At 50.7% G+C, this 23,495-nt stretch overlaps 13 protein-coding genes across 13 annotated transcripts; 6 read left to right on the top strand and 7 right to left on the bottom strand.

Moving 5' to 3' along the window:
• Window positions 1-86: 86 nt before the first annotated feature.
• MRET_1580 (ATP-dependent Lon protease) lies at window positions 87-2,957 on the top strand (the record flags this gene model as incomplete). The annotated part of the gene is made up of 1 exon (XM_027628207.1): window positions 87-2,957. The coding sequence occupies one exon, from the start codon at window positions 87-89 to the stop codon at window positions 2,955-2,957; it is 2,871 nt and encodes a 956-aa protein (XP_027483952.1).
• Window positions 2,958-2,970: 13 nt separating this feature from the next.
• Window positions 2,971-6,030, bottom strand: MRET_1579 (dynactin 1; the record flags this gene model as incomplete). The annotated part of the gene is made up of 1 exon (XM_027628206.1): window positions 2,971-6,030. The coding sequence occupies one exon, from the start codon at window positions 6,028-6,030 to the stop codon at window positions 2,971-2,973; it is 3,060 nt and encodes a 1,019-aa protein (XP_027483774.1).
• Window positions 6,031-6,290: 260 nt separating this feature from the next.
• On the top strand, window positions 6,291-6,839 carry MRET_1578 (ADP-ribosylation factor 6; the record flags this gene model as incomplete). The annotated part of the gene is made up of 1 exon (XM_027628205.1): window positions 6,291-6,839. One exon carries the CDS (start codon window positions 6,291-6,293, stop codon window positions 6,837-6,839), a length of 549 nt encoding a protein of 182 aa, XP_027483773.1.
• Window positions 6,840-6,874: 35 nt separating this feature from the next.
• MRET_1577 (ATP-dependent RNA helicase DDX41) lies at window positions 6,875-8,644 on the bottom strand (the record flags this gene model as incomplete). Its single annotated transcript, XM_027628204.1, has 1 exon — window positions 6,875-8,644. The coding sequence occupies one exon, from the start codon at window positions 8,642-8,644 to the stop codon at window positions 6,875-6,877; it is 1,770 nt and encodes a 589-aa protein (XP_027483776.1).
• Window positions 8,645-8,749: 105 nt separating this feature from the next.
• Window positions 8,750-11,098, top strand: MRET_1576 (exocyst complex component 6; the record flags this gene model as incomplete). The annotated part of the gene is made up of 1 exon (XM_027628203.1): window positions 8,750-11,098. One exon carries the CDS (start codon window positions 8,750-8,752, stop codon window positions 11,096-11,098), a length of 2,349 nt encoding a protein of 782 aa, XP_027483775.1.
• Window positions 11,099-11,252: 154 nt separating this feature from the next.
• Window positions 11,253-12,261, top strand: MRET_1575 (component of the SMC5-SMC6 complex; the record flags this gene model as incomplete). The annotated part of the gene is made up of 3 exons (XM_027628202.1): window positions 11,253-11,367; window positions 11,397-11,477; window positions 11,504-12,261. 3 exons carry the CDS (start codon window positions 11,253-11,255, stop codon window positions 12,259-12,261), a joined length of 954 nt encoding a protein of 317 aa, XP_027483778.1.
• Window positions 12,262-12,271: 10 nt separating this feature from the next.
• MRET_1574 (threonyl-tRNA synthetase) lies at window positions 12,272-14,710 on the bottom strand (the record flags this gene model as incomplete). Its single annotated transcript, XM_027628201.1, has 1 exon — window positions 12,272-14,710. One exon carries the CDS (start codon window positions 14,708-14,710, stop codon window positions 12,272-12,274), a length of 2,439 nt encoding a protein of 812 aa, XP_027483777.1.
• Window positions 14,711-14,854: 144 nt separating this feature from the next.
• Window positions 14,855-15,655, top strand: MRET_1573 (6-phosphogluconolactonase; the record flags this gene model as incomplete). Its single annotated transcript, XM_027628200.1, has 1 exon — window positions 14,855-15,655. One exon carries the CDS (start codon window positions 14,855-14,857, stop codon window positions 15,653-15,655), a length of 801 nt encoding a protein of 266 aa, XP_027483780.1.
• A 22-nt stretch (window positions 15,656-15,677) lies between these two features.
• Window positions 15,678-16,319, bottom strand: MRET_1572 (uncharacterized protein; the record flags this gene model as incomplete). Its single annotated transcript, XM_027628199.1, has 1 exon — window positions 15,678-16,319. One exon carries the CDS (start codon window positions 16,317-16,319, stop codon window positions 15,678-15,680), a length of 642 nt encoding a protein of 213 aa, XP_027483779.1.
• Window positions 16,320-16,524: 205 nt separating this feature from the next.
• MRET_1571 (ubiquitin-conjugating enzyme) lies at window positions 16,525-17,167 on the bottom strand (the record flags this gene model as incomplete). Its single annotated transcript, XM_027628198.1, has 3 exons — window positions 16,525-16,994; window positions 17,021-17,091; window positions 17,118-17,167. The coding sequence occupies 3 exons, from the start codon at window positions 17,165-17,167 to the stop codon at window positions 16,525-16,527; spliced, it is 591 nt and encodes a 196-aa protein (XP_027483782.1).
• A 284-nt stretch (window positions 17,168-17,451) lies between these two features.
• Window positions 17,452-19,700, top strand: MRET_1570 (serine/threonine-protein kinase SRPK3; the record flags this gene model as incomplete). Its single annotated transcript, XM_027628197.1, has 2 exons — window positions 17,452-17,498; window positions 17,528-19,700. 2 exons carry the CDS (start codon window positions 17,452-17,454, stop codon window positions 19,698-19,700), a joined length of 2,220 nt encoding a protein of 739 aa, XP_027483781.1.
• Window positions 19,701-19,711: 11 nt separating this feature from the next.
• On the bottom strand, window positions 19,712-22,459 carry MRET_1569 (nuclear pore complex protein Nup93; the record flags this gene model as incomplete). Its single annotated transcript, XM_027628196.1, has 2 exons — window positions 19,712-19,720; window positions 19,775-22,459. The coding sequence occupies 2 exons, from the start codon at window positions 22,457-22,459 to the stop codon at window positions 19,712-19,714; spliced, it is 2,694 nt and encodes an 897-aa protein (XP_027483709.1).
• A 79-nt stretch (window positions 22,460-22,538) lies between these two features.
• Window positions 22,539-23,410, bottom strand: MRET_1568 (phosphoribosylformimino-5-aminoimidazole carboxamide ribotide isomerase; the record flags this gene model as incomplete). The annotated part of the gene is made up of 3 exons (XM_027628195.1): window positions 22,539-22,684; window positions 22,709-22,827; window positions 22,854-23,410. The coding sequence occupies 3 exons, from the start codon at window positions 23,408-23,410 to the stop codon at window positions 22,539-22,541; spliced, it is 822 nt and encodes a 273-aa protein (XP_027483710.1).
• Between the last annotated feature and the right edge of the window lie 85 nt (window positions 23,411-23,495).

Here is a 23,495-nt window from a genome sequence, read left to right as displayed (position 1 = left end):
GGCGGTTCGGCCGATCACGACACAATCAGGTCAAGGCTATCGTGGAGTATGTCGCGGATTGCCCCCACGTCCGTGGCGCTTCCATCATGCTCTCCCATACGGATCCGCCCGAAATTCCCACCACACTTGCTGTCCTTCGTCTTCCCTACCCACACATTGTACATCCAGGCCTCGTTTTGTCCGTGACTCTGCCGCAACAGCAATGTTTTCGTATTCTGCGCACGGCCTTGGCGGATCATCGTGGTATGGACCAAGCTTCACAGGACAAGTCATCGACTCACTTATCTGCGAAACAGACCATGATCCTTGCATGCTTACCTGTCATGGATCCAAGCACGTCTGCGTCTCTCCTACCTGATTCGCTTGATGGATGGTCTTCGTGGGGCTGTGCGGCGCGTGTGCTCCGTGTTGTGCATGTGCGCACCACGGACGAATGTCGCCTTGTGGTATCGGGTGTGGCGCGCATCTATGCGAAACAAGTCTGTGCGCCTCATTCGGATACAGGTACCGTCGATGCCGCGTCCATCGCATCTGTTCGCCCATTTCGTGACCCAGCCAGCCTACCTCCCGCCTCTCTGGACACTTCAACGTCACTTATTCGCATGAAACGTGCTGCCGAAAAGCTGATGTCCTACTTACGCGCACCTTCTGTCTCCCCAAGCTTACCTCTCAACTCGGCCCTGGCTGCAGTGCCACTTCTCCCGCCGATGCTTCTTCGCAACATCACATCTTTGATGGCAGACCCGGGCCCTGAAGTGACAGCTTCCATGATGTCAGATTTGCTGGCTGGACTGTTAGGAGGTACATGTGACTGGCATATGCGCATAAAGCATCTTTCGTTGCCTGATGTGGACATGCGCCTAGAGCATACGGTGGCGATGCTGGAACAAGGCACAGAGCGTGTCCGTATTCTGCGCGAGGTTTTGTCCAACTCCTCATCTGCGCTGCAGGACCAAAATGATGGCGCACTCATTCGCGCACAGATCGAGGCCATCGTACAACAGGTCGCGGGTATCACATCCTCAGGCATCTCTTTGCGTGTCATTGACCATGGCAACGAGTCTCGTGCCCTCGTCCCACATCGCTCTCAAGAACCCCGTGTAACCCATCGCGTCGTCAAAAAAGAAGGAGGACCTGATCACGAGCATCATGTGGACTCTCCCAGTGACAATGCAGCGGGCGACGAAGTCAAGGAACTCACCGCACGACTCGCACAATCCGTGCTACCGCCTGAACCCAAGCGCGTGTGTGAGCGAGAGCTTCGCCGACTTCAGCGTATGCCACCACAAAGTATGGAGCGTGGCGTGCTGATCAACTACCTAGATACGATGCTGGATCTCCCGTGGGACCGCATCAGTGACGATCTGCCACCAGAAGAGCGCCGCGCATTAGTGCCTTCCACATTTGCCCCGGAACAAGGCACATCATCGTTTATGGATCGCGCGACATGTGTGCTGGAGGCAGATCATTATGGCCTAGACAAGATTAAAAAGCGCATGCTCGAGTATCTTGCCGTTCTACAACTCAAGGCGCAGCAGGCATCCGACCAGCGCAAGGCCTCCTACAAAGGTCCAATTCTGCTGCTCGTTGGCCCACCAGGTACAGGCAAGACATCGATAGCTCGGTCCTTGGCTGCAGCACTCCAACGTCCGTTTGTGCGCTTGTCGCTGGGCGGAGTACGTGACGAGGCTGAGATTCGTGGTCACCGTCGCACCTATGTGGGTGCTCTTCCTGGGGCCATCGTGTCATCTTTGCGCAAGGCCCGTGCCTCTGACTGTGTTATGCTGCTTGATGAGCTTGATAAACTAAGCAGTGGCTTGGGCGTGCATGGTGATCCTACGGCAGCGATGCTCGAAGTTCTAGACCCGGAGCAGAATCACGCGTTCAAAGACCATTACTTGAATGTGCCTGTCGATCTCAGCCGAGTCATCTTCATTGCAACGGCCAACTCCCTGGACACAATACCCGAGCCATTGCTCGACCGTGTTGATACAGTTCATGTGGCCGGCTATACCTTCGATGAAAAAGTCGCCATTGCTGAGCGACATCTCGTGCCCAAACAACTCGATGCACATGGCCTGTCCAACAGCCAGGTCAAGCTGTCACAGGACGTGCTCATGCATGTGGCCCAGTCTTATACTCGCGAAGCTGGTGTGCGCACCATGGAACGTCGCATTGGCGACATTGTTCGGGCGAAGGCTGTCGAATACGCCCAGTCACCGAATACGTACGAATCCACCATCACTATCGGCGATGTTGAACGCATTCTTGGAGGACCCACGTATGAGCCTGAAGTCGTGGACGAGGTAGGGGTGCCCGGTGTTGCCACGGGCATGGCGTATCAAGGCTCGGGTATGGGCAGCATCCTGCATATCGAATGTGCCTCTCTGCCTCCGGACCATGCTCAGCTCAAGCTAACGGGCTCTCTGGGTGACGTCATTCGCGAGTCGGCAGAATTGGCCTTCGCCTGGGTCAAGGCACACGCATTCGCACTCGGTATCAGTGCTGGCCGAGACGCTGCATTTCCACGCAATGATGTGCACTTGCACATGCCTTCCGGTGCGACCCCCAAAGACGGACCCAGTGCAGGCATTGCTTTTGTTTGTGCCATCGTGTCCATGTACCTACGTGTGCCACTTGATGCGCGCCTTGCCATGACGGGCGAAATCACTTTGCGGGGCTATGTGGCAGCCGTTGGCGGCATCAAAGAAAAGGTGTTGGGCGCACACCGGGCCGGTATAACCAAAGTCGTCTTGCCACAACGCAATGCACGAGACTTTGAAAATGACGTTCCACGCTCTGTCAAAGACGACATCGAAGTTGTCTACGTGCACACCATCCCTGATGCTCTGCACGCCGTGTTCGGCACAAGTCTCGAGGCTCACATTAACACATTGTATGGCGTCGTCGAAGGCCGTCGCCGTGTCCAGGAGCTCGAATCACACAGTCGATTATAGTGTATGTACAGGATTATGGTATGAGTGATTTGGCAGCCATGCGTCGATCGTGCCGAAATGACGCTAGCTGCACGGCTGGCGGCTTGCATGTGCCCAGCTCCACGACACGCGGCGTGGCAACAACGTCCATGACGCGGCGTGTAATGGCGCCTAGGGCCGCATCGTCTGCTGCCTGAATATGCGGCGTCATAAGAGGCGCAAGTGATGCGATCTGTGTTAGCCATGTACGGGCCAGAACACGCCGGTGCTCAGCCCATGCGTTTTGCAAAGCACGATGTCGCTGTGGTGCTTCGCCCTGCGCGATGTCGACGGAAGCCGCCACTGACACTGCCGCAGGCTCTGCCGGTCGCTCCTCAAGTCGAGCACGGAGCTCGTCCATTTGCTGCTTTGCGTCTGATAACTCGGCCGCCAGAGCATGCGACTTGTCCAGCTGACGTCGCAAGCGCTCGATTTTAATGTCAGCCGCTTGAGCTGCATCATCGCGGTCCGCCAGTGCCTTTTCCAGAGAGCGGATTCGCTCAGTCATAGCCACGGTCGGTGCATCATCGGTGGAGCGGCAAGCTGCATACAGACTTTGGGCACGCGCTCTCCAAGGAGCGGCCCTGGTCCATGTCACAACATGTTCCTCCATCGATGCGGCTGCTAGTACGCCGTCAGCCATGTCCGCCAGCAAGCGAGTCTCATCCGCCAACAATGTCAGAGGCTCCAGTCCAGACGTATCTTTCTGCTCCAGTACCGCATAGGCCCATGCCATCACCCGCGGCACAAGTCCTGAGGCTTTCTGACCCACTTCTGGCAAAGTCCCCACATGCGCTCCGTCTACCGTTTGCTGCTGCTGCTGCAGGGCATACAGACGACGGTACAGGCGTCGGCATGCGACACGTGCACGCGATGCGACTGCCGACCATGTCAGACACACTTCTGCCACTGCACTTTCAGCTTTGGTTTCTTGCAAAATTGAAAGACAAGCCTGAAGCGTCTCGATATCGTACCATGCAAGTAAAGCACCTCCCACTTCCTTGGATGCCAAATCTTGAAGTGATGCACAAGGAGGCAGCGCTTGCGACACAGCCTCTAATTGTGCCACAGCTTCTCTGCATAGTGCCTCACAAGCCACATCGTCCAGTGTGTCATGCTCCAGTGCATCCACATGAACCTGCATCTGGTGCGATAGGTGCGCCATGTCGATATGATCCGATGCGCGGCTAACAAATATGTCGGGTGTCGACGAGCATAACACAGCTGCAATGTGCTTGGCAAGGGCGCCGACATGTGCGGAGGCTCGGCGTAAGCGACACCTGACCACGAGGGTGTCATCGGTCACTCGCGTCTGCCATGCATCTTGCACGTCGTACCGTTGTGAAATGGCAGTACGTAGCAGCTCACTCTGTGCCGCGATGCGCTCATACAGCAAAAACGTCGCGACAGCGCCTTGATCCAGATCCTGGAACGATGGGATGACATACGCTCGCAAAATGTCCAAGTGCCGTTGCTGCTCTGCATGGGCTAATGCCAGCTTATCTTGTGCCAGCGCAGGAAGCTTCCGCACTTGCTCCATTGCCGGTGCACGGGGCGCAGGGGCAGGGGGAGCATGGCACTTGGCCCGCAGAGTATCGCGTTCTTGGGTGAGATCTGAAACCAGTGCACGGAACTGCTCAATGGTCGCTGCATGTGAGGCGAGATGGGCCTGTGTTACTGCATGTTCACGCTGCATACACTCAATGCGCTCATCACGCAAATCGAGATCACGCTGGAGCTGTGCTTCAGTTTCGATATGAGTGGCCTCCAACTCCTCACTGAGTGTCTGCAACGCCTCTAATTCTCGGATATCGGCGGTCAACTTTTCCACATACTCTTCCAACGCCGAATGCCGCTCTGTGAGCGCTTCTAGCATGTCTTCAGCGCCTTGCGCTACCTCTGCTTGTGCACGAAGCTCCGTTACAAGTAATTCGAGTCGCGCCAGCTGCTCCAGAGCTTTGGTATGTTCGCTAACCACATCATCTTTGGTTGCCAGTTCAGCTCGCAACGAAGCCAGCTCGCGTCGTTGCTGCGTGTTGGCTTCGTGAGCTGCATCACGAAGTCGTTCCAAGGCCTGTTTCAGCTGTGTATTTTCATCATATAGGGCAGCAGCATCTCTCGGTAGTGCCGCGCGAGCCGATTCAGCTTGTAGATCACGCTCCAATCGCAATTCTTCATAGGCACCGCGAGCCAATATGAGCTCTTTTTCGAGTGACTCGCTGCGTTCCTCGGCCATTTCGCGATCTAGTGTCGCCATTTCAATGCTTTCATTAAGCTCTTCAAATCGCGCCTGGATGCCATCTCGCTCTTTCTCAAGCTCGCGCACACGTTCCTGTGCCTTCTCTAGCTCTTGTGATAATTGGGCATGCTTCTTTGATTCTTGCTCAAACAAAGTTATGCGCTCCATATGCGCTGCACATGCAGCTTCTAATTCGCCCAGTCGCGCAGCGGTATCATGATGTGGTGGCGGCGACGGAGAGGCGAGTGTGGGAGCATGAGACAGCGGAGCATTCTTGCTCCGCAAAGGCGAATCGGGCTGGGTATCAATTTTCCGCTTTTGTCGCGTAGACCACGAAGGCTGAGGACCAGCGGTCTTATTTTGTCCAGTGCCGCTCCCCTCGACACGCTTCTTGGCATGCTCAGATGGCGACAGGAACGGTGACCGTTGCTGCAGCATTCTGAGTCGGGTCCTACTCGATTCAGGCACACCACTGCCTATCGCGCGTCTTGTACTTTGTGGCGTCTCAGCAGCAGCAGCAGGTACAGAAGCTCGCGGTGTCCCAACGGCTGAGCGGTATGCTGTGCGCGGTGTTGCCGTTTTGTCACGAGTCGTAGGTGTCTGTACAGCCTTGGTATCCTCCGGGTGCACCTGTGTCGGACGCACAAAAACACCATACTGTGGCTCACATGCGAAATACCGTTTACCGTGCACGGATCCGTCATTCTTTCCACGCGGCTCATCAAGGTGGATGCCGACCCAAGTTCCAGGCGCAAAAGACGTCTGGCCCACAAATAGCACCTCACCGCATCCCATATTCGTCACACTACATCGCATATGGAGCCGAAGTGGGGTAACAGTGGACATGGCGACACGCCGGAATGATCAGAGTGCGACACAAGCACCTAACGGCGTCTTGGTTCGTTGCATCGCGTCGTGATTGTGTCGGATCACGTGCATGCCAACAACGCGTAGACCTGGCTGTGTTGGTTGACACACTGGCGGTGGAGTCTGTTCCAAAAGGTTCCGACGCGATACGTCGTCCTATACTCTTACCGCCGTGTAGCCTGCGCGCGCGTTGAAGCGTTGCCTTGAAGATGGGTGCTTTTTTGTCTCGACTGAAAGGTGCATTATTTGGGACGCGTGAGCTAAGAATATTGATGTTGGGCCTGGATAATGCCGGGAAAACGACGATGTTATATAAGCTCAAGCTTCGTCAGAGCGTCAAAACGATTCCTACTGTTGGGTTTAACGTGGAAACGATATCATACAAAAACATCAAGTTCAATGTATGGGACGTAGGCGGCCAAGACAAGATCCGACCGCTTTGGCGTCATTACTACACTGGCACACAGGGTTTGATTTACGTTGTCGACAGCCGTGATCGCACGCGCATGGCAGAAGCACGCGAAGAGTTGCACCGTATCCTGTCAGATCGAGAGATGCGCCATTGCGTACTGCTTGTATTCGCTAACAAGCAGGACCTGGCAGGTGCGATGTCGCCCCAGGAATTGACGGATCAACTTGGTCTGTATGCATTACAGTCTCGCCCTTGGTTCGTCCATCCGAGCTGCGCAACCACCGGACAGGGTCTTACTGAAGGCTTGCAGTGGCTAAGCCAGAATATCCGTGATCCTACTAAGTAATTCTCCTCTACATTCGTTGCTATCGTTCAGGCATGTTAGTATCCACTTTGTTCACCACGTGTCATGTTTGCCGTGAGTCTTCGCTGCTGCTCTTCCAGCTTGGGGCAGTGTGCCACGATGTGTCCTAGTCCACCACACACAGCACATCCTGTGCGAGTGACTGCGGGTCCTTCGTGAGGATCGTCTAATGACGCGAAAAAGGAGGGAACGCGCTGTCTCGCCTCCATCAGCAAATACTTGAGGTCCAGCAAAGTAGTCTGTGGCGTGGATGCATTCACAAATGTCGAAGCCAAACCTGTCCTGCCACTTCGACCTGTTCGTCCAATTTGGTGAACATAATCTTCAATGTCTTTGGGCATGGTATAATTGATAACATGACGAACATCATGAAAATCAAGACCTTTGCTGGCTACACCGCTGGCAACCATGACATCCTTGTTCCTTGCTTTGAAGCTCTCCACGGCGTACTCACGCTCGTCTTGGGATTTGGACCCATGAATAGACACAGTCTCCACACCTTTACGTAACAGAAACTCATGAATATCGTCCACCTCGTTTTTATTATCACTGAATATAATCACAGGAGGAGCGGTTTTCTGCAAAGTTTCTAGTAGGTGTCCTTTCTTGGCCTCAGGATCAACGTACTCCACTTCTTGAATGATGTCCAGGCTTGCTGCTCCTGCACGACCCACATGCACGACCACAGGTTTGAACAACGATTGCGCTGCCAAATCGAGAATTTTTTTGGGCATCGTAGCTGAAAACAATAGCGTTTGTCTTTGCTGGGTAAAATAACTGAGGATGTTTCGCACATCGTCTTCAAAGCCCATATCCATCATACGATCAGCCTCATCCAAACACAAATATGTACAAGAATGTAGTTGGACGATTTTCTTTTCCAGCATGTCTTGCAAACGTCCTGGAGTGGCCACGGCTATATGCACGCCATGTCGAAGTATATGCGACTGCTCCGACATACTGACCCCACCGATGCACAGGAGTGCGCGCACTCGGGCGTAGCCACCTAGTTCTAGGCTCTCTGCCATGGCTTTGATCGATTCATACGTTTGCCGTGCTAATTCACGAGATGGACATACAATCAACCCGATGGGTCCATCTCCATGTTGAAATGGCACACGGCTTTCGGCCTCAGCAGAAAATAGTAAGAGTGGTAAGCTAAATGTCAGGGTTTTGCCTCCCCCAGTAAAAGCAATCCCAATCATATCACGACCACTAAATGCTGTAGGCAAACCCTGCATTTGAATTGGTGTTGGAGCTTGGATTCCTTTCGTACGCAAATGCTCAATGACACACACCGGCACTTTCATGTCGCGAAAATTTGATATGAGCGGAGGAGGATCTTGTCCTTCCACAGAAACATGGTATCTTTTTCTCATTATTTCATTCTGCTCCTCTGTCCGTGAACGTACAAAATGAGGAGGACGCCATGAGCGAAGAATGGGTTCAGTGTACTGAATATTCTGAGCGATTTCTGCATACCCCGCAAGTTTTTTCCGAGTTGTATGAGCTTCAAGAATTTGCCTTTCTTCTTCCACTCGGGCATCTGCTCGAGATTCAGTATCCCGCAGGCGTTCACGGAGGTCGCGCGCCTCTTGCACAAGAGATGGTGCCTGAGTAGGCTTCGGAGGAGATACCGACTGCTCACTATCCTGAGAAACTTGCACACCGCATTTTCTTTTTTTCATCAAATCTAAACGTCGCTTTTTTAGCGGTACGTATGGTACATGAGATTCATCATCAGCGCTCTCCCACCATGGTCTGTCATCCTGTGTGTCAGATGCCATGAACGGAGAAGGGCTCAGTTCGCACTCCACACACGTGACTATTAAGAGTCTGGGGCCCACATCTCTTGTACCACGTGCCACGGCGAACTCAGCTCCTCGTCCGTCATGGTGCGCAAAGCACGCGCGCCTCATATTTCGCTGGAAGCACAGCTACAGCAGCTGACGCTTCTGAGTGATATCGATACTCCTACAGACAATTATGAGCAGCTCGGTCCTATCATAAAAAACTTGGACGAGTCACATCAACAAGACGAGTTTCTCAAGCAGCTGCGTGAATTTGTGCATAAGAAGGACGAAGAAATCGAGCAAGTGTGTAACGAAAACCATCAAGAATTTGTATCTGCTGTGGACGAGCTTTTGATTGTGCGTTCTGGAACTGTGAATTTAAAGCAACGCATCAATGAACTGAATCAAGAGATTCAGGCGAGTGGCCAAGCCTTGTTTTCAAAAAAGAAGGACCTTATTGACAAGCAACGCACTGTTCAGAATGTGGATGAGGCTATTGAAACGCTCCAAGAATTTCAAACCGTGCTGGACGTGACCATATTGGTTGAGGAACTTATTTCGCAGCAAAAGTACTATTCGGCTCTTCGTCGTCTGGACGAAATCGCTAATATCCATTTGAAACCTATCATGCAACATGAGCTTGCCAAATTGATAAGAGACAACATTCCGCACATGCGTGAGCGCATTCGTATGGAAGTTCTGAAGCAGCTTAAAGGATGGATGCTTGATGTACGGGAGAAAAGCGCAATTGTCGGACGTATTGCTCTTGAAACAATGGAGGCACGACAACAAAGGTGGCTTTATCGAAGCAGGAAGGACCCAATGTTCCGTCTATCATCTATCAACAGCCCAATTGAACAGATTGTGAATGAGCGTATTGAGGTAAACTACCTGGAAAATGACAGAGTAAAGATTGATTTCAAACCGCTGTACCAGTGCATTCATATCTACGAAGTTCTGGATCAGCGCGAAAAGCTACAAGCAAACTACCAGGAAGACCGAAAAGCCCAAGCCAACCTGTTGCTTTCTCGCAGTTTAAACATGGCGGAAAGAAGTAGCGATCTTATTTCGCTGCTAGAAGAATTGGTTGGCTATTTTGTTATTGAGTGTCACGTTTCCTACACATCTCCTCCTGGATTTCGACCTATGAGTGAAGTGGAAGATGTATGGGATTCGATGAGCGAGCGCGTTGTTGACATGATTACTTTCAGCCTACGTGACACGAAAAACGCCAAGGTATTTGTGGAGGCGAAGACGGCCATTCATACGTTTATTCGCACGCTTGAAAGCTTTGAATTTAGTGTATCCCGACTGAATGCACTTGTTTTATCCTTTTTCCGTCGGTTTGCCCAACTGCTTCGCGAGCGGTTTGCGGCGGATTTCCAACAGGCTATTCGTGAAGCTCAACATCAGCCTATGATCGTTAATGATGCCACCGAACTGGCTAAGGTTCTCAGTGTATGTTGGCTTAAACCTGGCGAAGCTGAGCAATTGGGTAAGCAGCCCTTCCCTCTATCATTACCATTCTCTCAAACGTATCCGTTGTGCTGCATGGATATTCGCAGTCTTGTTGAACAATATTACAGCTTTTCCCAAGGTATGACGCAGTACCACCAGGAGATTGATGCTATTTTGTCTCAGTCTTTAGATGATCTACTAATCCAGCTCATCAGCGTCAACATTCGTGATACGGTGGAGCAGTCGAATAATCTAAGTCAAATTGCTCAGATCATTGTAAACATTGAGCATTTCCAACTGGCTTGCTCTGAACTTGAAAAATGGCTAAGCGAATCAAGCACTCCAAACCCAGGAAGCCAGCTTATTTTGGGGGCAGCTGAGCACCTATCTACGACTATGTCTATTGCTCAAAAACGAATTGATTCGGCTATGTTTGTAAAATTGGATCAGTTCCTAGATCTTTTGGAGTATGACTGGATGCCAGTCCAAAACGTATCATCACAACATCAAGCATCAGGTTACCTCCGTGATCTGGTCGATTGGCTTTCGACCATGATGGACAGTGCGCTTGTCCTACTTCCGAAAACTGTTAAAGATACTATACTGACATCCTGCTTTATGCATATCTCTAATCGACTTTTGAACTCCGCCCTCTTGGATCGACATGTGCGGATGATCAACCTAGCTGCGCTTTGCGAGCTCGAATCTGATGTTACTTTTCTTTACCAGTACGGTAAATCACTCCATGTGCCGGATATTGAAAATGTATTTGGACAAATTCGCCAGACTCTTGGTGTAATTTTATCAGAGTCCGTGTCAGAATACGCCTTATCTCAGCAGGCTCGCACTCAAAAGTTCCCGCAGGTTCAGCCTGTCAAAGTTGCCGCTATTTTGGACAAACTTTGCCAAGGATATGCTCATTTAGGTATGCCAGAACTCTCTCTCAAGTGCAAGCGAGAGTATGAGCTTGTGATGCGTCTAAACTTGTAGCAATACCACGTACATATTCATGAATACTTATGACCGTCAATCAACGCCGTGTCACTTAGTACATGGCTCGTGCGAACCATAACCAGATCACGTGCTCAGCAATGTCACCTTCATAAGCACGTCCAAGTGCGCAACACGTTTAGAAAGGCGCAGGATGGCCGAAGACGCAACGTCGCAGAATGATGCATTCACATACGAATCAAATCAAGACATTTACGAGCAGAGAAAACTTCGTCGTGACTATCGCGCACTCCTAGCGTCAGCTCAAAGTATGTACCTCATCTCACTCATGAAAAAGATACACGACGCCATTTACCTGAAAGCAGCATTGATGATTTGGGTCAGATGGTGCGCATCGGAGACACTCTTTACTCTAAAGGTATGTAATATACACTCATTATTCAGTGAAGGCACCCACAGATGGTCTTCTAGATTCTAGGTATTTGCTTAATTTGTCCGACATGGGGGCAGAAATGACGCGCCAAATGCGATTGGAGGCGGATGCTTTTGATCTAGATGAATTTATGCACAAAGTTTCTCATATCATTAGAAAGAGAACGAATCTGTCGGAGAATCAAATGGATACGGACTCAATAAATTGTTGGGATTGGACAAAGCTCGGCAAAATTGCTGCTCGGCATTCAAGACGTGCACCTGTGCCTGAGCATTTACTAGGCCCACTGCAAGTTACGCCACGGCATCGCAAAGCAACAAGAAGTTCTCGTCTGGATACAGATGCAGTACAGGTGGCACCTGAACAAATTGATGCTGCTGAGATGCCACAGTCGGAGAATGAGACATCACGCCTTGTGCTTGATATTATGCAGCGCTTAGAAGCATGTTCAGGCGAAGAAGGTGTGAACCTATTCCAATTTGCTTTGAATCCGGAGAGTTTTGGTGATTCGGTGGAAAATTTGTTTTACATCAGCTTCTTGATTCGAGATGGCACTGCGGCCATCGTAGAGAACGATGAAGGCGATCCGATGCTGTTGCTTTCAGAGGTGCCCACGGAAGAGGATCGACGAGCTGGGCTCACACGCAGGCAAATTGTATTCGAGTTAGATATGGCTACATGGCGTGACTTGATCGAGGTATATGATATCCAGAGTGCCATGATTCCTACGCGCTCACAACTCACAGCATCCATCCCACAAAGCGGATGATATACTTGAACTAAACGTGCAGTGCATCTAGCACAGCGAAGAAACGTCGGAGATCAGGGATTTCCCATGTCCCAAGATCAACGCTAGGCTTGACGTCCTGTGCGAATCGGTCTGGGAAAGTGGCCTTTAGAACAGCCCATGTAAGGTCATACACTTTGCACGACGTTGTATGTGGTGCATCGGCGCCTGCATGCCACGCTGGGGCAGCTTTTTCATCACGCATGCGCAGACTCACCGTGCCATTTTGAGCCTCTTGTGCTCCAACAATAATCACAAAATTGTAACGGTTCAGCTGAGCTTGGCGTACTTTCTTGCCGAGCGTGTCACCCGAGGAAATCAGGTAATGAGGTGGTAATTCCACTTGGAAGCGTGTCCGTGTGGGCACTTGTAACGTGTGATGCGCCACACTAGGTGAGAGAAATGGATTGCGTGTACTGCGCGTCTCTTGCGTGCTTCCACTCAGAACATGTTGAACGTGCATAGCATGATTTGCTACAACATGGTGAGTGTCCGCATCGCCACTGTAGGCTGGAATCACCACAGCTTGACGAGGACTAAGCCAAAATGGCCACCATCCCTTGCATTGTTCCACAAGGATCGCGAGAAACCGTTCGAAGCTACCAAGAATAGCCCGATGAATCATCACAGGGCGAGCATACCCAGGTCGGACCTCGTAAGCGTTTCCTGAATTGACTGGTTGAGCATATTCTAGCTTGAAGCGCTCAGGCAGCTGAAAATCTAGCTGGATGGTGGCTGTTTGGTGTTTGCGACCCATGGCATCCACGAGCCGGATATCAATTTTGGGACCATAAAACGCGCCATCACCTTCATTCAGGGACCACGTCTTTCCACTGGCATCGAGTGCTTCTTTAAGACTGGCTTCAGCTTGGTCCCATGCAGAAACTTGTCCCAAATAATTCTCTGGGCGTGTCGAAAGAACCAGTTCAAAGCGATCACCAAAACCGAAAACACGGTATGCTAGTGACAACATATGAAGCATAGATTCAATTTCTTCCGATACTTGTGACGGTGTGCAAAATACATGCGCATCATCTTGGTGAAACCGGCGCACGCGAGTTAATCCGGAAAGAGCACCTGATGCCTCATTTCGATGCAACGGACTGAATTCGGCAAGGCGCATGGGGAGGTCACGATACGACCGTGGCTGGTGTGAAAACATAACGCAATGACCGGGACAATTCATAGGCTTGAGCCCAAAAACATCATTGTGTGCACCACAGCACGAAAAGCCTTGGGCACTGAACATATCTTCGCGGTACTTGTCCCAGTGCCCACTTTGCTTCCAAAGCGAGCTACGAAAAAGCTGAGGCGTCTGAACTTCTTCATAACCGAAAGCATCATAAAGATCACGAATGACCCGCTCAACTTTGCGGAGTAGCCGCATACCGTGTGGCAAGACGAAAGGACTGCCTGGTGATGAGTCGTGCGCAAAAAATAGACTTTGTGCCATACCAAGATGCCGGTGGTCTGATTTTTCAAGTTCATTCAATCGTGAGGTGTACTCGTGCAAATCTTGAGCACCCGGAAATGAAATACCGCGTAGATAAACCAGAGGCTGTAGGCTGCTTAATTCATGAAAACGTGGCATGGTAGCAGTGGACCATCCTGTGAGTTTGATTGCCTTGATCGGTTTCGTGCGTCGAAGCAGCACATCATCAGCAGAGGGAAGTACTCCGACTGGATGGTCATCAATGTATACCACAGGAACATGCTGCGAAGATGCGCCAAATCCCAGCACAGTCTGTAAGACAAGTGGATTGTCAGCAAATATATCAAACGCCTCTTCCCAGGGCATATAGGAAACATGGAAAGTCATAGATTTGTTGCACATTTGTTTAGCATATTGTTCCATTTTCTCTAATTCTTCTGAAGCCAGTTTCGGTACACCTTGCTTCTGTTGCTCCCATGCAAGATTCTGAAGTATATCATCCACTCTAAGTTGTGTAGCGAGTAAATCTGAGCGCTCAATGCGCCGCGGTGTAGCCATTCGCATGAGTTCTAAAGAGAAACCCGAAGTCGCGTCGATCTGATCGCCAGAACGCTCATGCACACTGGGTGTGCCGCAAAATATTGGCCCATTACAAGCCTGAGAAACGGCCTTAGTCAAAACATAAGCCGTTGATAGCCAGAAAGTTCGCTGAGGGAGCTTGTCCTCAGTGTGGAATGGTAAAAATTTCAGCGACGAGAAATTGCGATAATTCTTGTCTCCCAAAGAAACAGGCACACCGTATTCGTCTCGAGCCACGACAAAGGAACCTGCTTCGTTAGAGCAGTGTTCCTGCAAGACTTGAGCAACAGAAACACGTTCCTGTGCATCGAGTACAACAGTTCGTGGCGCTGTGCATGTTATGGTACATGTATGAATAGATGCATATGTACAGCGGCGCGCCAATGCGTAAGCAGTCCCCTTTGGAACAAACAGCATCATGTGCTGTCGGACCAAACCATTGACGCTGAGAAGTCGCGAGGCTTTTTCTGCCATCCGTGCGAGTGGCACGTGGCAGACTGCATTGTCCTGGGTTCTTGTCCGCACGTCCCCGAGGCAATTATCGTGCGGATTTTCACCACCATAATGACAAGCTCCACGCTGAAACACGAACAACTGGCTCCAATTCTGTACACATTCCCTACAAAAGACGTCTTGTGTGAACAATTAGCAGAGTATGTCATTAAATTGCAAAATTCGGCAATCGAGAGGCGCGGAAAATTCTTACTCGCCCTTTCGGGTGGCTCTTTGCCTAGCATGCTGGCTAAAAGCCTCGTGAATCGAGATGACAATGCTGTCCGTTGGGATAAATGGCATGTGTTTTTCGCTGATGAACGTCTCGTTCCTCTTAACCACCCTGACTCAAATTTCAAGCTGTGCGACGATGAGCTCTTTTCAAAAGTGCCCGCTTTTCCCCGCAACCAGATTCACACAATCAATGAGTCGCTGTTGAATGATGCCGAAGAACTTTCTGATGAATACGAAAAGCAGCTTGTGGATGAATTTGCCGTCAAAGATACCGTTCGAAACCCTGTGTTCGATCTTATTTTGCTAGGAATGGGTCCAGATGGACACACATGCAGCCTCTTCCCCGGTCACGAACTTTTGAAAGAACAAGATCGATGGGTTGCGCCTATTCAAAATTCACCTAAGCCACCACCTCGCCGCATTACACTGACTTATCCTGTTCTCAATCACGCGCACAATGCTGTCTTCGTGCTATCTGGTGAAGCGAAGCAAGACACTCTCGCCAAGGTGCTGGATGAACCCCAGGCTGGTTTGCCTGCAAGTCTTGTGCGTGCATATTCACCCGGAAATGTCATATTCTTTGCTGACGAGGATGCTACGGCTAAGACCCACTACCCCCGTGGCAAATTTAATTTGTGATGAATACATCCGGACTAAATAGCTAGATATCTGTATCTTTAGGCAAAGCTAAAGCAACATGATGACTGGAAGCGCGTGATTTCATTAAAGCCTCGCTCCCAAAAGATAGTGCGTCCACTAAGAGAGACATTCGGCCAGTTGCCTGACTCGTGCTGGTATCCTCTGCTAAACGCACATCATTCTGGCGAATATGGTCAAGTTCGTCCTCAAAATTCTCAGTAAGACATTGCATATACAATGTGTGAAATTGCTTCTTTAACTTCTCATCCAGTATTGGCGCCAAATCCTCGGGTCGCATAGAGTTAATAGGCCCATCTACCCATGTCTTAGCCGGCATTTCAGTCGAAGACTTGGATTGCTTTGGAAGTGATATTAACGGCGGCTGCAGCTCGTCTGAATCATTATCGTCAATATCAAGAACATTTTCATTTGACTCTTCTTCGTCAAAGCGACTTTCATCTTTTTCGATGTAGCCTTGCAAATGGTCGTCGTCGTCATCTTTCTCAGTATCAGATGAGGAGGGAGAGGATGTCGGAGACTGTGGTTTAGATGTGTTAGGTATAGAGTCTTCTAGAGAGCTCTCATCAGATGATACGACAGCTGTTCGTGCTTTGCGAGAGCGCTTACGCTTTGGGCGTCGCAATGCTACCTCGGACGATGACATAGTGATGTAGTGTTAGCTCCACGCCTGCCCAATTTTTGCTTTGTAAATCCGGTGATGAAATATCTATTTAAGTACGCTGTTCATGATTGGGGTATTTATAAGACAAGGTCCTCGCGTATGCGACTGACCTCTTCATCCGATATGCGCGTAAAATGGATGATGGGCTTGAAAACAGGGCGTTGTATAGGAACCGCTTGTGCTGCATCTATGTCGCCAGGTAAACCACAGCCCGAGAGTGCATCGTAAAGGGACATAGATGAAGTGGACAAATTGGCCGATTGCGCCGCAAGAGATCGAAATAATGCCGGATCGGAATTTTGGAGACAGTTGTTAGTTTCCAAAAGACGTACAAATATAAGCGTTCATTCAAGATCCATTGATCACATAGATTAGATAGCACAAATGGTGTAAAACATTCGCTAATGAATGCCAATAAGCTCGAAAAAAATGTCGGATCATCAGGGTCGATAGGCCTGTGGTACTTTTGCGCCATAGCTAGATAAGGCAACAAATTTAGGCGACCACTAATAGGTTCAATAATGGGATGAAGAAGAATGGGTGGAAAATAGACTGCTGGTAAAGAAAGGTGACCATTTGAGATAGAAAATTGGATGCTGAAACGAAATACCCCGGGTGCATATTCGCCTGATCGGACAAAAATTACGCCAGTCCATCCTGGAATTAGTGGCAAAGAAACGCACGCAAGAAGTCTTCTTCGTCGGGTGCTACATAGACACCATCGGGGGCCGCACAAGGATCATGTAAACGAGCTCTGTGCGTGAGTTGGCTCCGACATACGATTGCTCCATAAGCCTCTGCCTTGCAAGCGCCGCGGATTCCCATAACATAGTCTAAGTATTTTTGGCGGACACCCTGCTCTTGTGTGTCGCGCGTAGCTAGATCGGATAGAGCGATGATCACCTGTCCAGTGTAGGCATACGTAAGCTCAATATAGGAACAGACATATGCTTTCGAGAGGCGTTTGTCACAGCCAATTGAATTAATTCAAGATGCATTATCTCCATTGGTCGATGCCGGGATGCGATCGGGCAAGAACTGTGCGCCACCAAACGCTGCAGCGGCACAGTTCATCAACCAGCATTTTGTCTACAATCTCATCGTTGGAGCCACGATGGGTACTTTACCTGTGCATTCTTCAAAAAACGGGCAATCATCGACGTAAGTTCTTACGCACTAACCAGTTTTAGCATATCTCGGCTATTTTGGCCGAAAACTACATCGCCGTCCGCCACAGTATCGCGCACGAATGCTACAACACAGGGAGGCGATCAAACGTCCGAGACTGCTCAGTCTGTCAGCACAACAACACAGCCTATATACATGAGCTCGAGCTCGCAAAAGTCTAGTCTATCAGCCTCGGACTCTGTGGGCGTTGTGCACGATGGTGACTTTATGTGTACAGATCACAGCTCTCCCGACGATGAAGAAGATGCGGGTTCTGTTCTTACTGAGGATGAAGAAGACGAAGAAGACTACTGCCAGGGTGGCTATCATCCTATGAATGTGGGTGATGTGTTTTCAGAGGGTCGATACATCATTGTTCGCAAATTGGGCTGGGGGCACTTTTCTACAGTATGGCTCGCCAAAGACCGTGTCGCCAATCGTCACGTTGCATTGAAAGTGGTAAAATCTGCACCACACTATACCGAAACAGCGTTAGATGAGATCAAGTTACTCCAACGCCTTGTATCTGCAAACCCAGAGCATCCTGGATGCCGCCACTGTGTCTTTTTGCTGGACCATTTCCGACACAATGGGCCCAACGGATCTCATGTCTGCATGGTCTTTGAAGTGCTCGGTGAAAATCTGCTCGGACTAATTAAGAGATACCAACATCGTGGTGTGCCTGTACATATTGTGAAGCAAATTGCAAAGCAAGTTCTACTTGCTTTGGACTATATGCACCGTTCGTGTGGCATTATTCATACCGACTTGAAGCCTGAAAATGTTCTTATTTGCATTGATGACGTTGAAGCTGTGGTCGAAGCAGAACTTCGGACACATCCAAAGGTCGTTCCCACGAAATTGGTTGGTGTTCCACCCAGTCAAGGTCGCGGTGGTGCTCAGACGCCACGGCGGGACTCGGTGTTGATTACGAGCTCTCGTCCTTTGTCGAGTCCTAGCAACAGTCTTGGAACAAGTCCCTTGCTGGACAAAATGGCCATTGCTCTCACATCTTATGCGGATCAAACGCATTCTAATGATGCAAGCGCACATACTTCACCCAAGAGCTTATCCACCGTGTCGAGTCTTCCACCGAACGCTCGCACAAACAATATCGACGTGACAAGCCCCCAAAATAGTATGATGCTGGGTGGAAAGGCATCATTCCCTATGCAAAAGGGCCCCTCGCTGCTTACGCAACAAGCACATTTGGCTGATACGACGTCTCACTCGAAGGATCCATCGCCATTGTCGACGTCACAACAACAGCAACATAACGCGGAGTCACCTGCACTCCATTCTTTGCCAATGAGTGAAACGCCCGAGCCATCTCAACCTGCACCTGCCCCAAGTGATTCAACGGCCTTGCCTCCTCCGCCGCCTTATGATCCCTCTACGCTTGAACGCATCACAGTCAAAATTGCAGATCTCGGGAATGCGTGCTGGACGGACCATCACTTCACTAATGACATACAGACGCGCCAATACCGCTGTCCCGAGGCCATATTGGGGGCCAAGTGGGACACCACGGCAGATTTGTGGAGTGCTAGTGCCATGTTTTTCGAGCTGCTGACAGGTGACTATTTGTTTGATCCAGCCGCCGGCGCCAAGTACAACAAAGATGATGATCACATTGCTCAGATCATCGAATTACTGGGTAACTTTCCAAAAAATGTGGCTTTTGCTGGGAAGTACAGCGCAGATATATTCAATCGAAAAGGTGAACCTCGCCATATTCACAAGCTACGGTATTGGCCCCTAGTTAATGTTCTTCAAGAGAAGTATCTTCTTATTCCAGAACATGCTGTCGAATTATCCTCATTCCTTTTGCCCATGTTGCGGCTTGATCCGAAAGAACGTGCTTCGGCGCAAGAAGCCCTCTCGCACCCTTGGTTACATGGTGTCATCACACAGGGTGAGCTGGAGCTGGCACTTCTTCGGCAGCAGCGTGCCCAAGGATCAGAACAGGGCGCCGGTCCGACATGGTATGAGCGTGATGTGAAAGATGCCCTCAAGCCTATTCAGCCATTTGGAAAGTCGCCTGTACATGCAGCTACACCACTATCTTCCAGTCTTTCTGAGCAGCATGGCAACAGTAACAGCAGTGACGGTAATATTGATACAACCGCTCTGCAGACTCAGCTGTCGTATGCGCAGCTCTCCGGTGAATTAGACCACCCAACGATACCGTCATAATCCCCCATTAATTAATGAATCTGTCATAGGTTAGTCGAATCCGTAATGCACAACACAAAGTTTGATCAACGTACAAATACGTCCAGGCGTGTTAATTGGCAGTACGTCTCATTACTCATACGGAAGCGCAGCATACCAGCCCACATCATCAGTGCACGTGCCTGACTCTGGTACTCGAACAAGACGACTGAATTGGTTCGTTCCATACTCTCCTTCAATGATTGATGCAGCTTGTACAATAGGTTCATTGCCATCAGAACAATATCGGAGAAGTTCATCGTGATGCTGTCATCGTAGAGCTTAAATGACTCTGCCTTGCGAGTAATAGACACAACGTCCTTACGAGATTCAGTATCAAGCGGCAGTACATGCAGGGACTCCAGCACCTGCAGTGCCGAGGTCAGTTGCTCCGAGCGGTATAGCGACGCAGCTTGCTTCAAACCCAACAACGTCCGGCACACGTCCATTTGACCGCTTGTATGTCCCTGTTGCTCATAGTTGGCCAACACAGCACGCGCCAGCAGCACAATGTGAGTCGACGACGTCAAAGGCAGCGTGCCTTCTTGGAGAGGAGCTGTCCAGTCGGATAAGTCTGCTGGTTCCATGAGTAATGCACCAAGTTCGCGGTTCAAGACCGACATGACGGTATCGCGCTCTTGTGCATAATTGAAGAGAAGAATAGCATCCGTCATGCGCTGTTCCTGTACGCACTGCTCGGCAGCGACATGCACGATCTTGGACAGCAATAGCGAGCGGTCTGCAAGATGCAGGAGCGGACCAGCCTGTTCGATGAGGCCGCGGGTCATGAGATTGTCGGACCGAATGTCTCCTAAGAGATCAACAAGCGCAGAGGTCGGTGTATCGAGGAGGAGTGCCTGGACCTGCTCATGACACCGCTCCACTTGTTCGGGACCGACTGGTGAAGGGCAATCAGCGTTCAAGCACAGTACACTCATATAGGCAAGAGCATCTCGTCGTGACGTTTGTGCAAACGAGCTGATGTAACGGCGAAGCAGCTTGGCCAAGTCGATGTACGATACGTGATTCGAGACCGAGATCAGATCGAGCGACGGAGCTTGAGCAGCGCTGGAGACACGCAAAAGACCATAGTACGTCAGTGCAATGGCAAAGTGTACAGCATCCACCTGGTAGGCGGGTCGGGAGCAGAGGAACGCCACGGCATTCTCGAAGCGGCCGACCAGTAAAAGCAGCTGGAAATAGTGCAGGGGGCGATGGCCCTTAGGGTCAAAGTGAGCTTCGCCGTATTTTTCGAGTTTGTTAGCCAAGTCTTGCAGCGTATATGACTGAAGTGCAGGTGCATGTGAATCGCCCGCGGGCGTTTCGCTAATAAGACACAGCTGGAGCCAAAGCCAGTTTTCTGTGCTCAGTACTAAAGGCGTAGGAAACTTTTTCGTGACGTCGAAACGACCCATGATGCGGTACAGAGCATATCGGTACGGGTCATCAGGCACGACATTGCGGAAGCGCGTGACATACTCGCCCATCCAATGATCACGCATACTGCGAGGTAAATGACGCATGGGGTCGTCCACCCAAGCTTTAAAAAAAGCAAGGAATGAAGCATCTGTTGCCTGGATAGCATCCTCATTCTCTTGGACACAGGCCAATGCATCCTTGATATGACCCATGCGCACGAGATGGAATACAAGAGCCCACAAAGGTGACTGAGTCGCTGCATCGAGCGGGCGCGAAAGTGTCGGAGGCCATGCTCCTTCGGCATTCCGGAGCTGCACTCGAAGAAAAGCGGCGGCGGTGGCACGAGCGCTAGGAACGCCTCCGCGCTGGGCCTTGAGTGGATTTGACGCAATGGTTTGCTCAACATACTCGCAAAATTGGGTCTCAAGGAAGCTGCGTGCGCCACGGATCCACTTTTCACGTAGTGCCGTACCAGCGGGTGAGCTTTGGAACGTATGCACGTCCATGTACACCGGGGCATACTCACGAGCGTGCACGGGCGCAGCTGCGCCCTTTGCCTGAGTTTCATGCACCATGTACTTGAGCGAGACCCACGCATCGAGTAGAGCATGCTTCCTTGAGGGCTCTTGAGCAAATGATTCCACTGTTTCCATAAATGCATGGATCAAAGGCATCGACTCGCCATCCAGGCGTGCGCGATTCAAGCGCGACATGACCGTATCATAACGAATCATGCGGCTATGCTGAGCGATACTGGTATCGCTCATAGCTTCTTTAGGAGGCGCTGCCGTCACCGATCGGCGGAACGAAGCCTGGCTGCTGTTGTCTTGCGTGCGATGCTGTCCTAGTTCTTCAAGAATGCGTTGCTTTCGGGTCTGCCAATCGCGATGCAGACTCCGGCTCAAATCCTGCTGAAAGTCTTCTTGTGCACTACGGCGGCCCTCTTCAATCATGCTCAGGATGACCTGTTCATGCTCGTGACGAATAAAGCCGTCCATGTCGGTATCGTACACAGGCTGAAGCGGTTCGAATGTATTGGCGATGTTTGATTGCTGAATCGCATTCGAAAGCTGAGTAGCATCGATGCCACCGCTAGCCAAAAGATAGTGAGCTCGGGCATCAGCAGCAGGGTTACCACCACGCACACTCTTGCTAACGAGTTTGCGGCTCTGACTCTCAATCTGGTCAATACCTAGTTGGATCGGTGGCAGATCAGAGTCACGTCCGAGTTGATTTGTGAGCTTGCGCGATTGCTGCAGGATATCAGAGAGTGACATGCTTGGCTGCGTCGAGCCACCCAGGGACGCAGGCAGCCCTTCCATCGCGAAACGAAGCAGCTACGGCGCCGCTCGTGTCGGCCAGGGGACGTGGATGGTCACGTGACACGACATTTGCAACGGACTATGATGATGGCTCGGCATGTGTGTTCCAAGCGATGAGATCATCGAGCTTCACGCCACTGCCTCCAAATATATCTAGGGCACTTCCGAACGTCACATCGACACGGCCCTTCGAGTGTGTATCGATCCATTCGAGATCTGCCAGGTCTGATGTCAGTACACATTACGTACGTCGGGCGCCACCTGCATAAGTTGTGGGAATCGAGCACCATTCGCCCAGACGCTCGACGAGGTCCTGATCGATGCCACGGCACAAGCCTTCGACATCGGCAGCGTGGATCAATAATTCTCTGAAGAGTCAGCACAACATACGTACGAGCAGTGCGATGATATGAGATCGACCGATTCTTTGGAAACCACCATGTCTGTCAAGTCCTGCCATCTGTTCATAGCAACAACCCAGCCTTGCTCACGACGACGACAGCTGATATCCACCACAAGCCTATCCCGTCCCACGATCTTTTCAAGCGTGAGCAGTCGTTCGAATGAGAATTTACAGTCGGGAAAAAGGTACGACGTGACAATAACTTTTTCGGCGCCACGCTCCAGCCAAAGGCGCGCATTGTCCGCATCGATACCACCACCAATATGGAGTCGATCCGGCCAAGCTTGTAGCGCAGATATGGCAGCTTCATCGTTTCCCGCGCCGAGTTTAATGATATGACCACCAATAAGATTGTGCCTGGCGTAGAGCTCAGCATAGTACGAAGGAGGATGCTCCGCGACAAAGTTTGTTGTGAGAGTTTGTTCGTCATCGCCTTTGCCATCCTGAGCGTCTCGCAAAGAACCACCAACGATTTGTTTCACCTTACCATGATGCAAGTCAATACAGGGTCGAAACCGGCTGTGCCGACGCCCCACAGCACTTGTCATGTTGGTCGGTGCGCAAGAGAAGAAGGCGCGCGCCGTGTCCCAAGACAACCTTATCACGTGCTGAAAGATCGGACAGGGTCGCGGC

Source organism: Malassezia restricta, chromosome II (genome assembly GCF_003290485.1).
Source record: "Malassezia restricta chromosome II, complete sequence".
Taxonomy (NCBI): domain Eukaryota; kingdom Fungi; phylum Basidiomycota; class Malasseziomycetes; order Malasseziales; family Malasseziaceae; genus Malassezia; species Malassezia restricta.
This window is presented reverse-complemented; position numbering and strand designations above follow the sequence as displayed.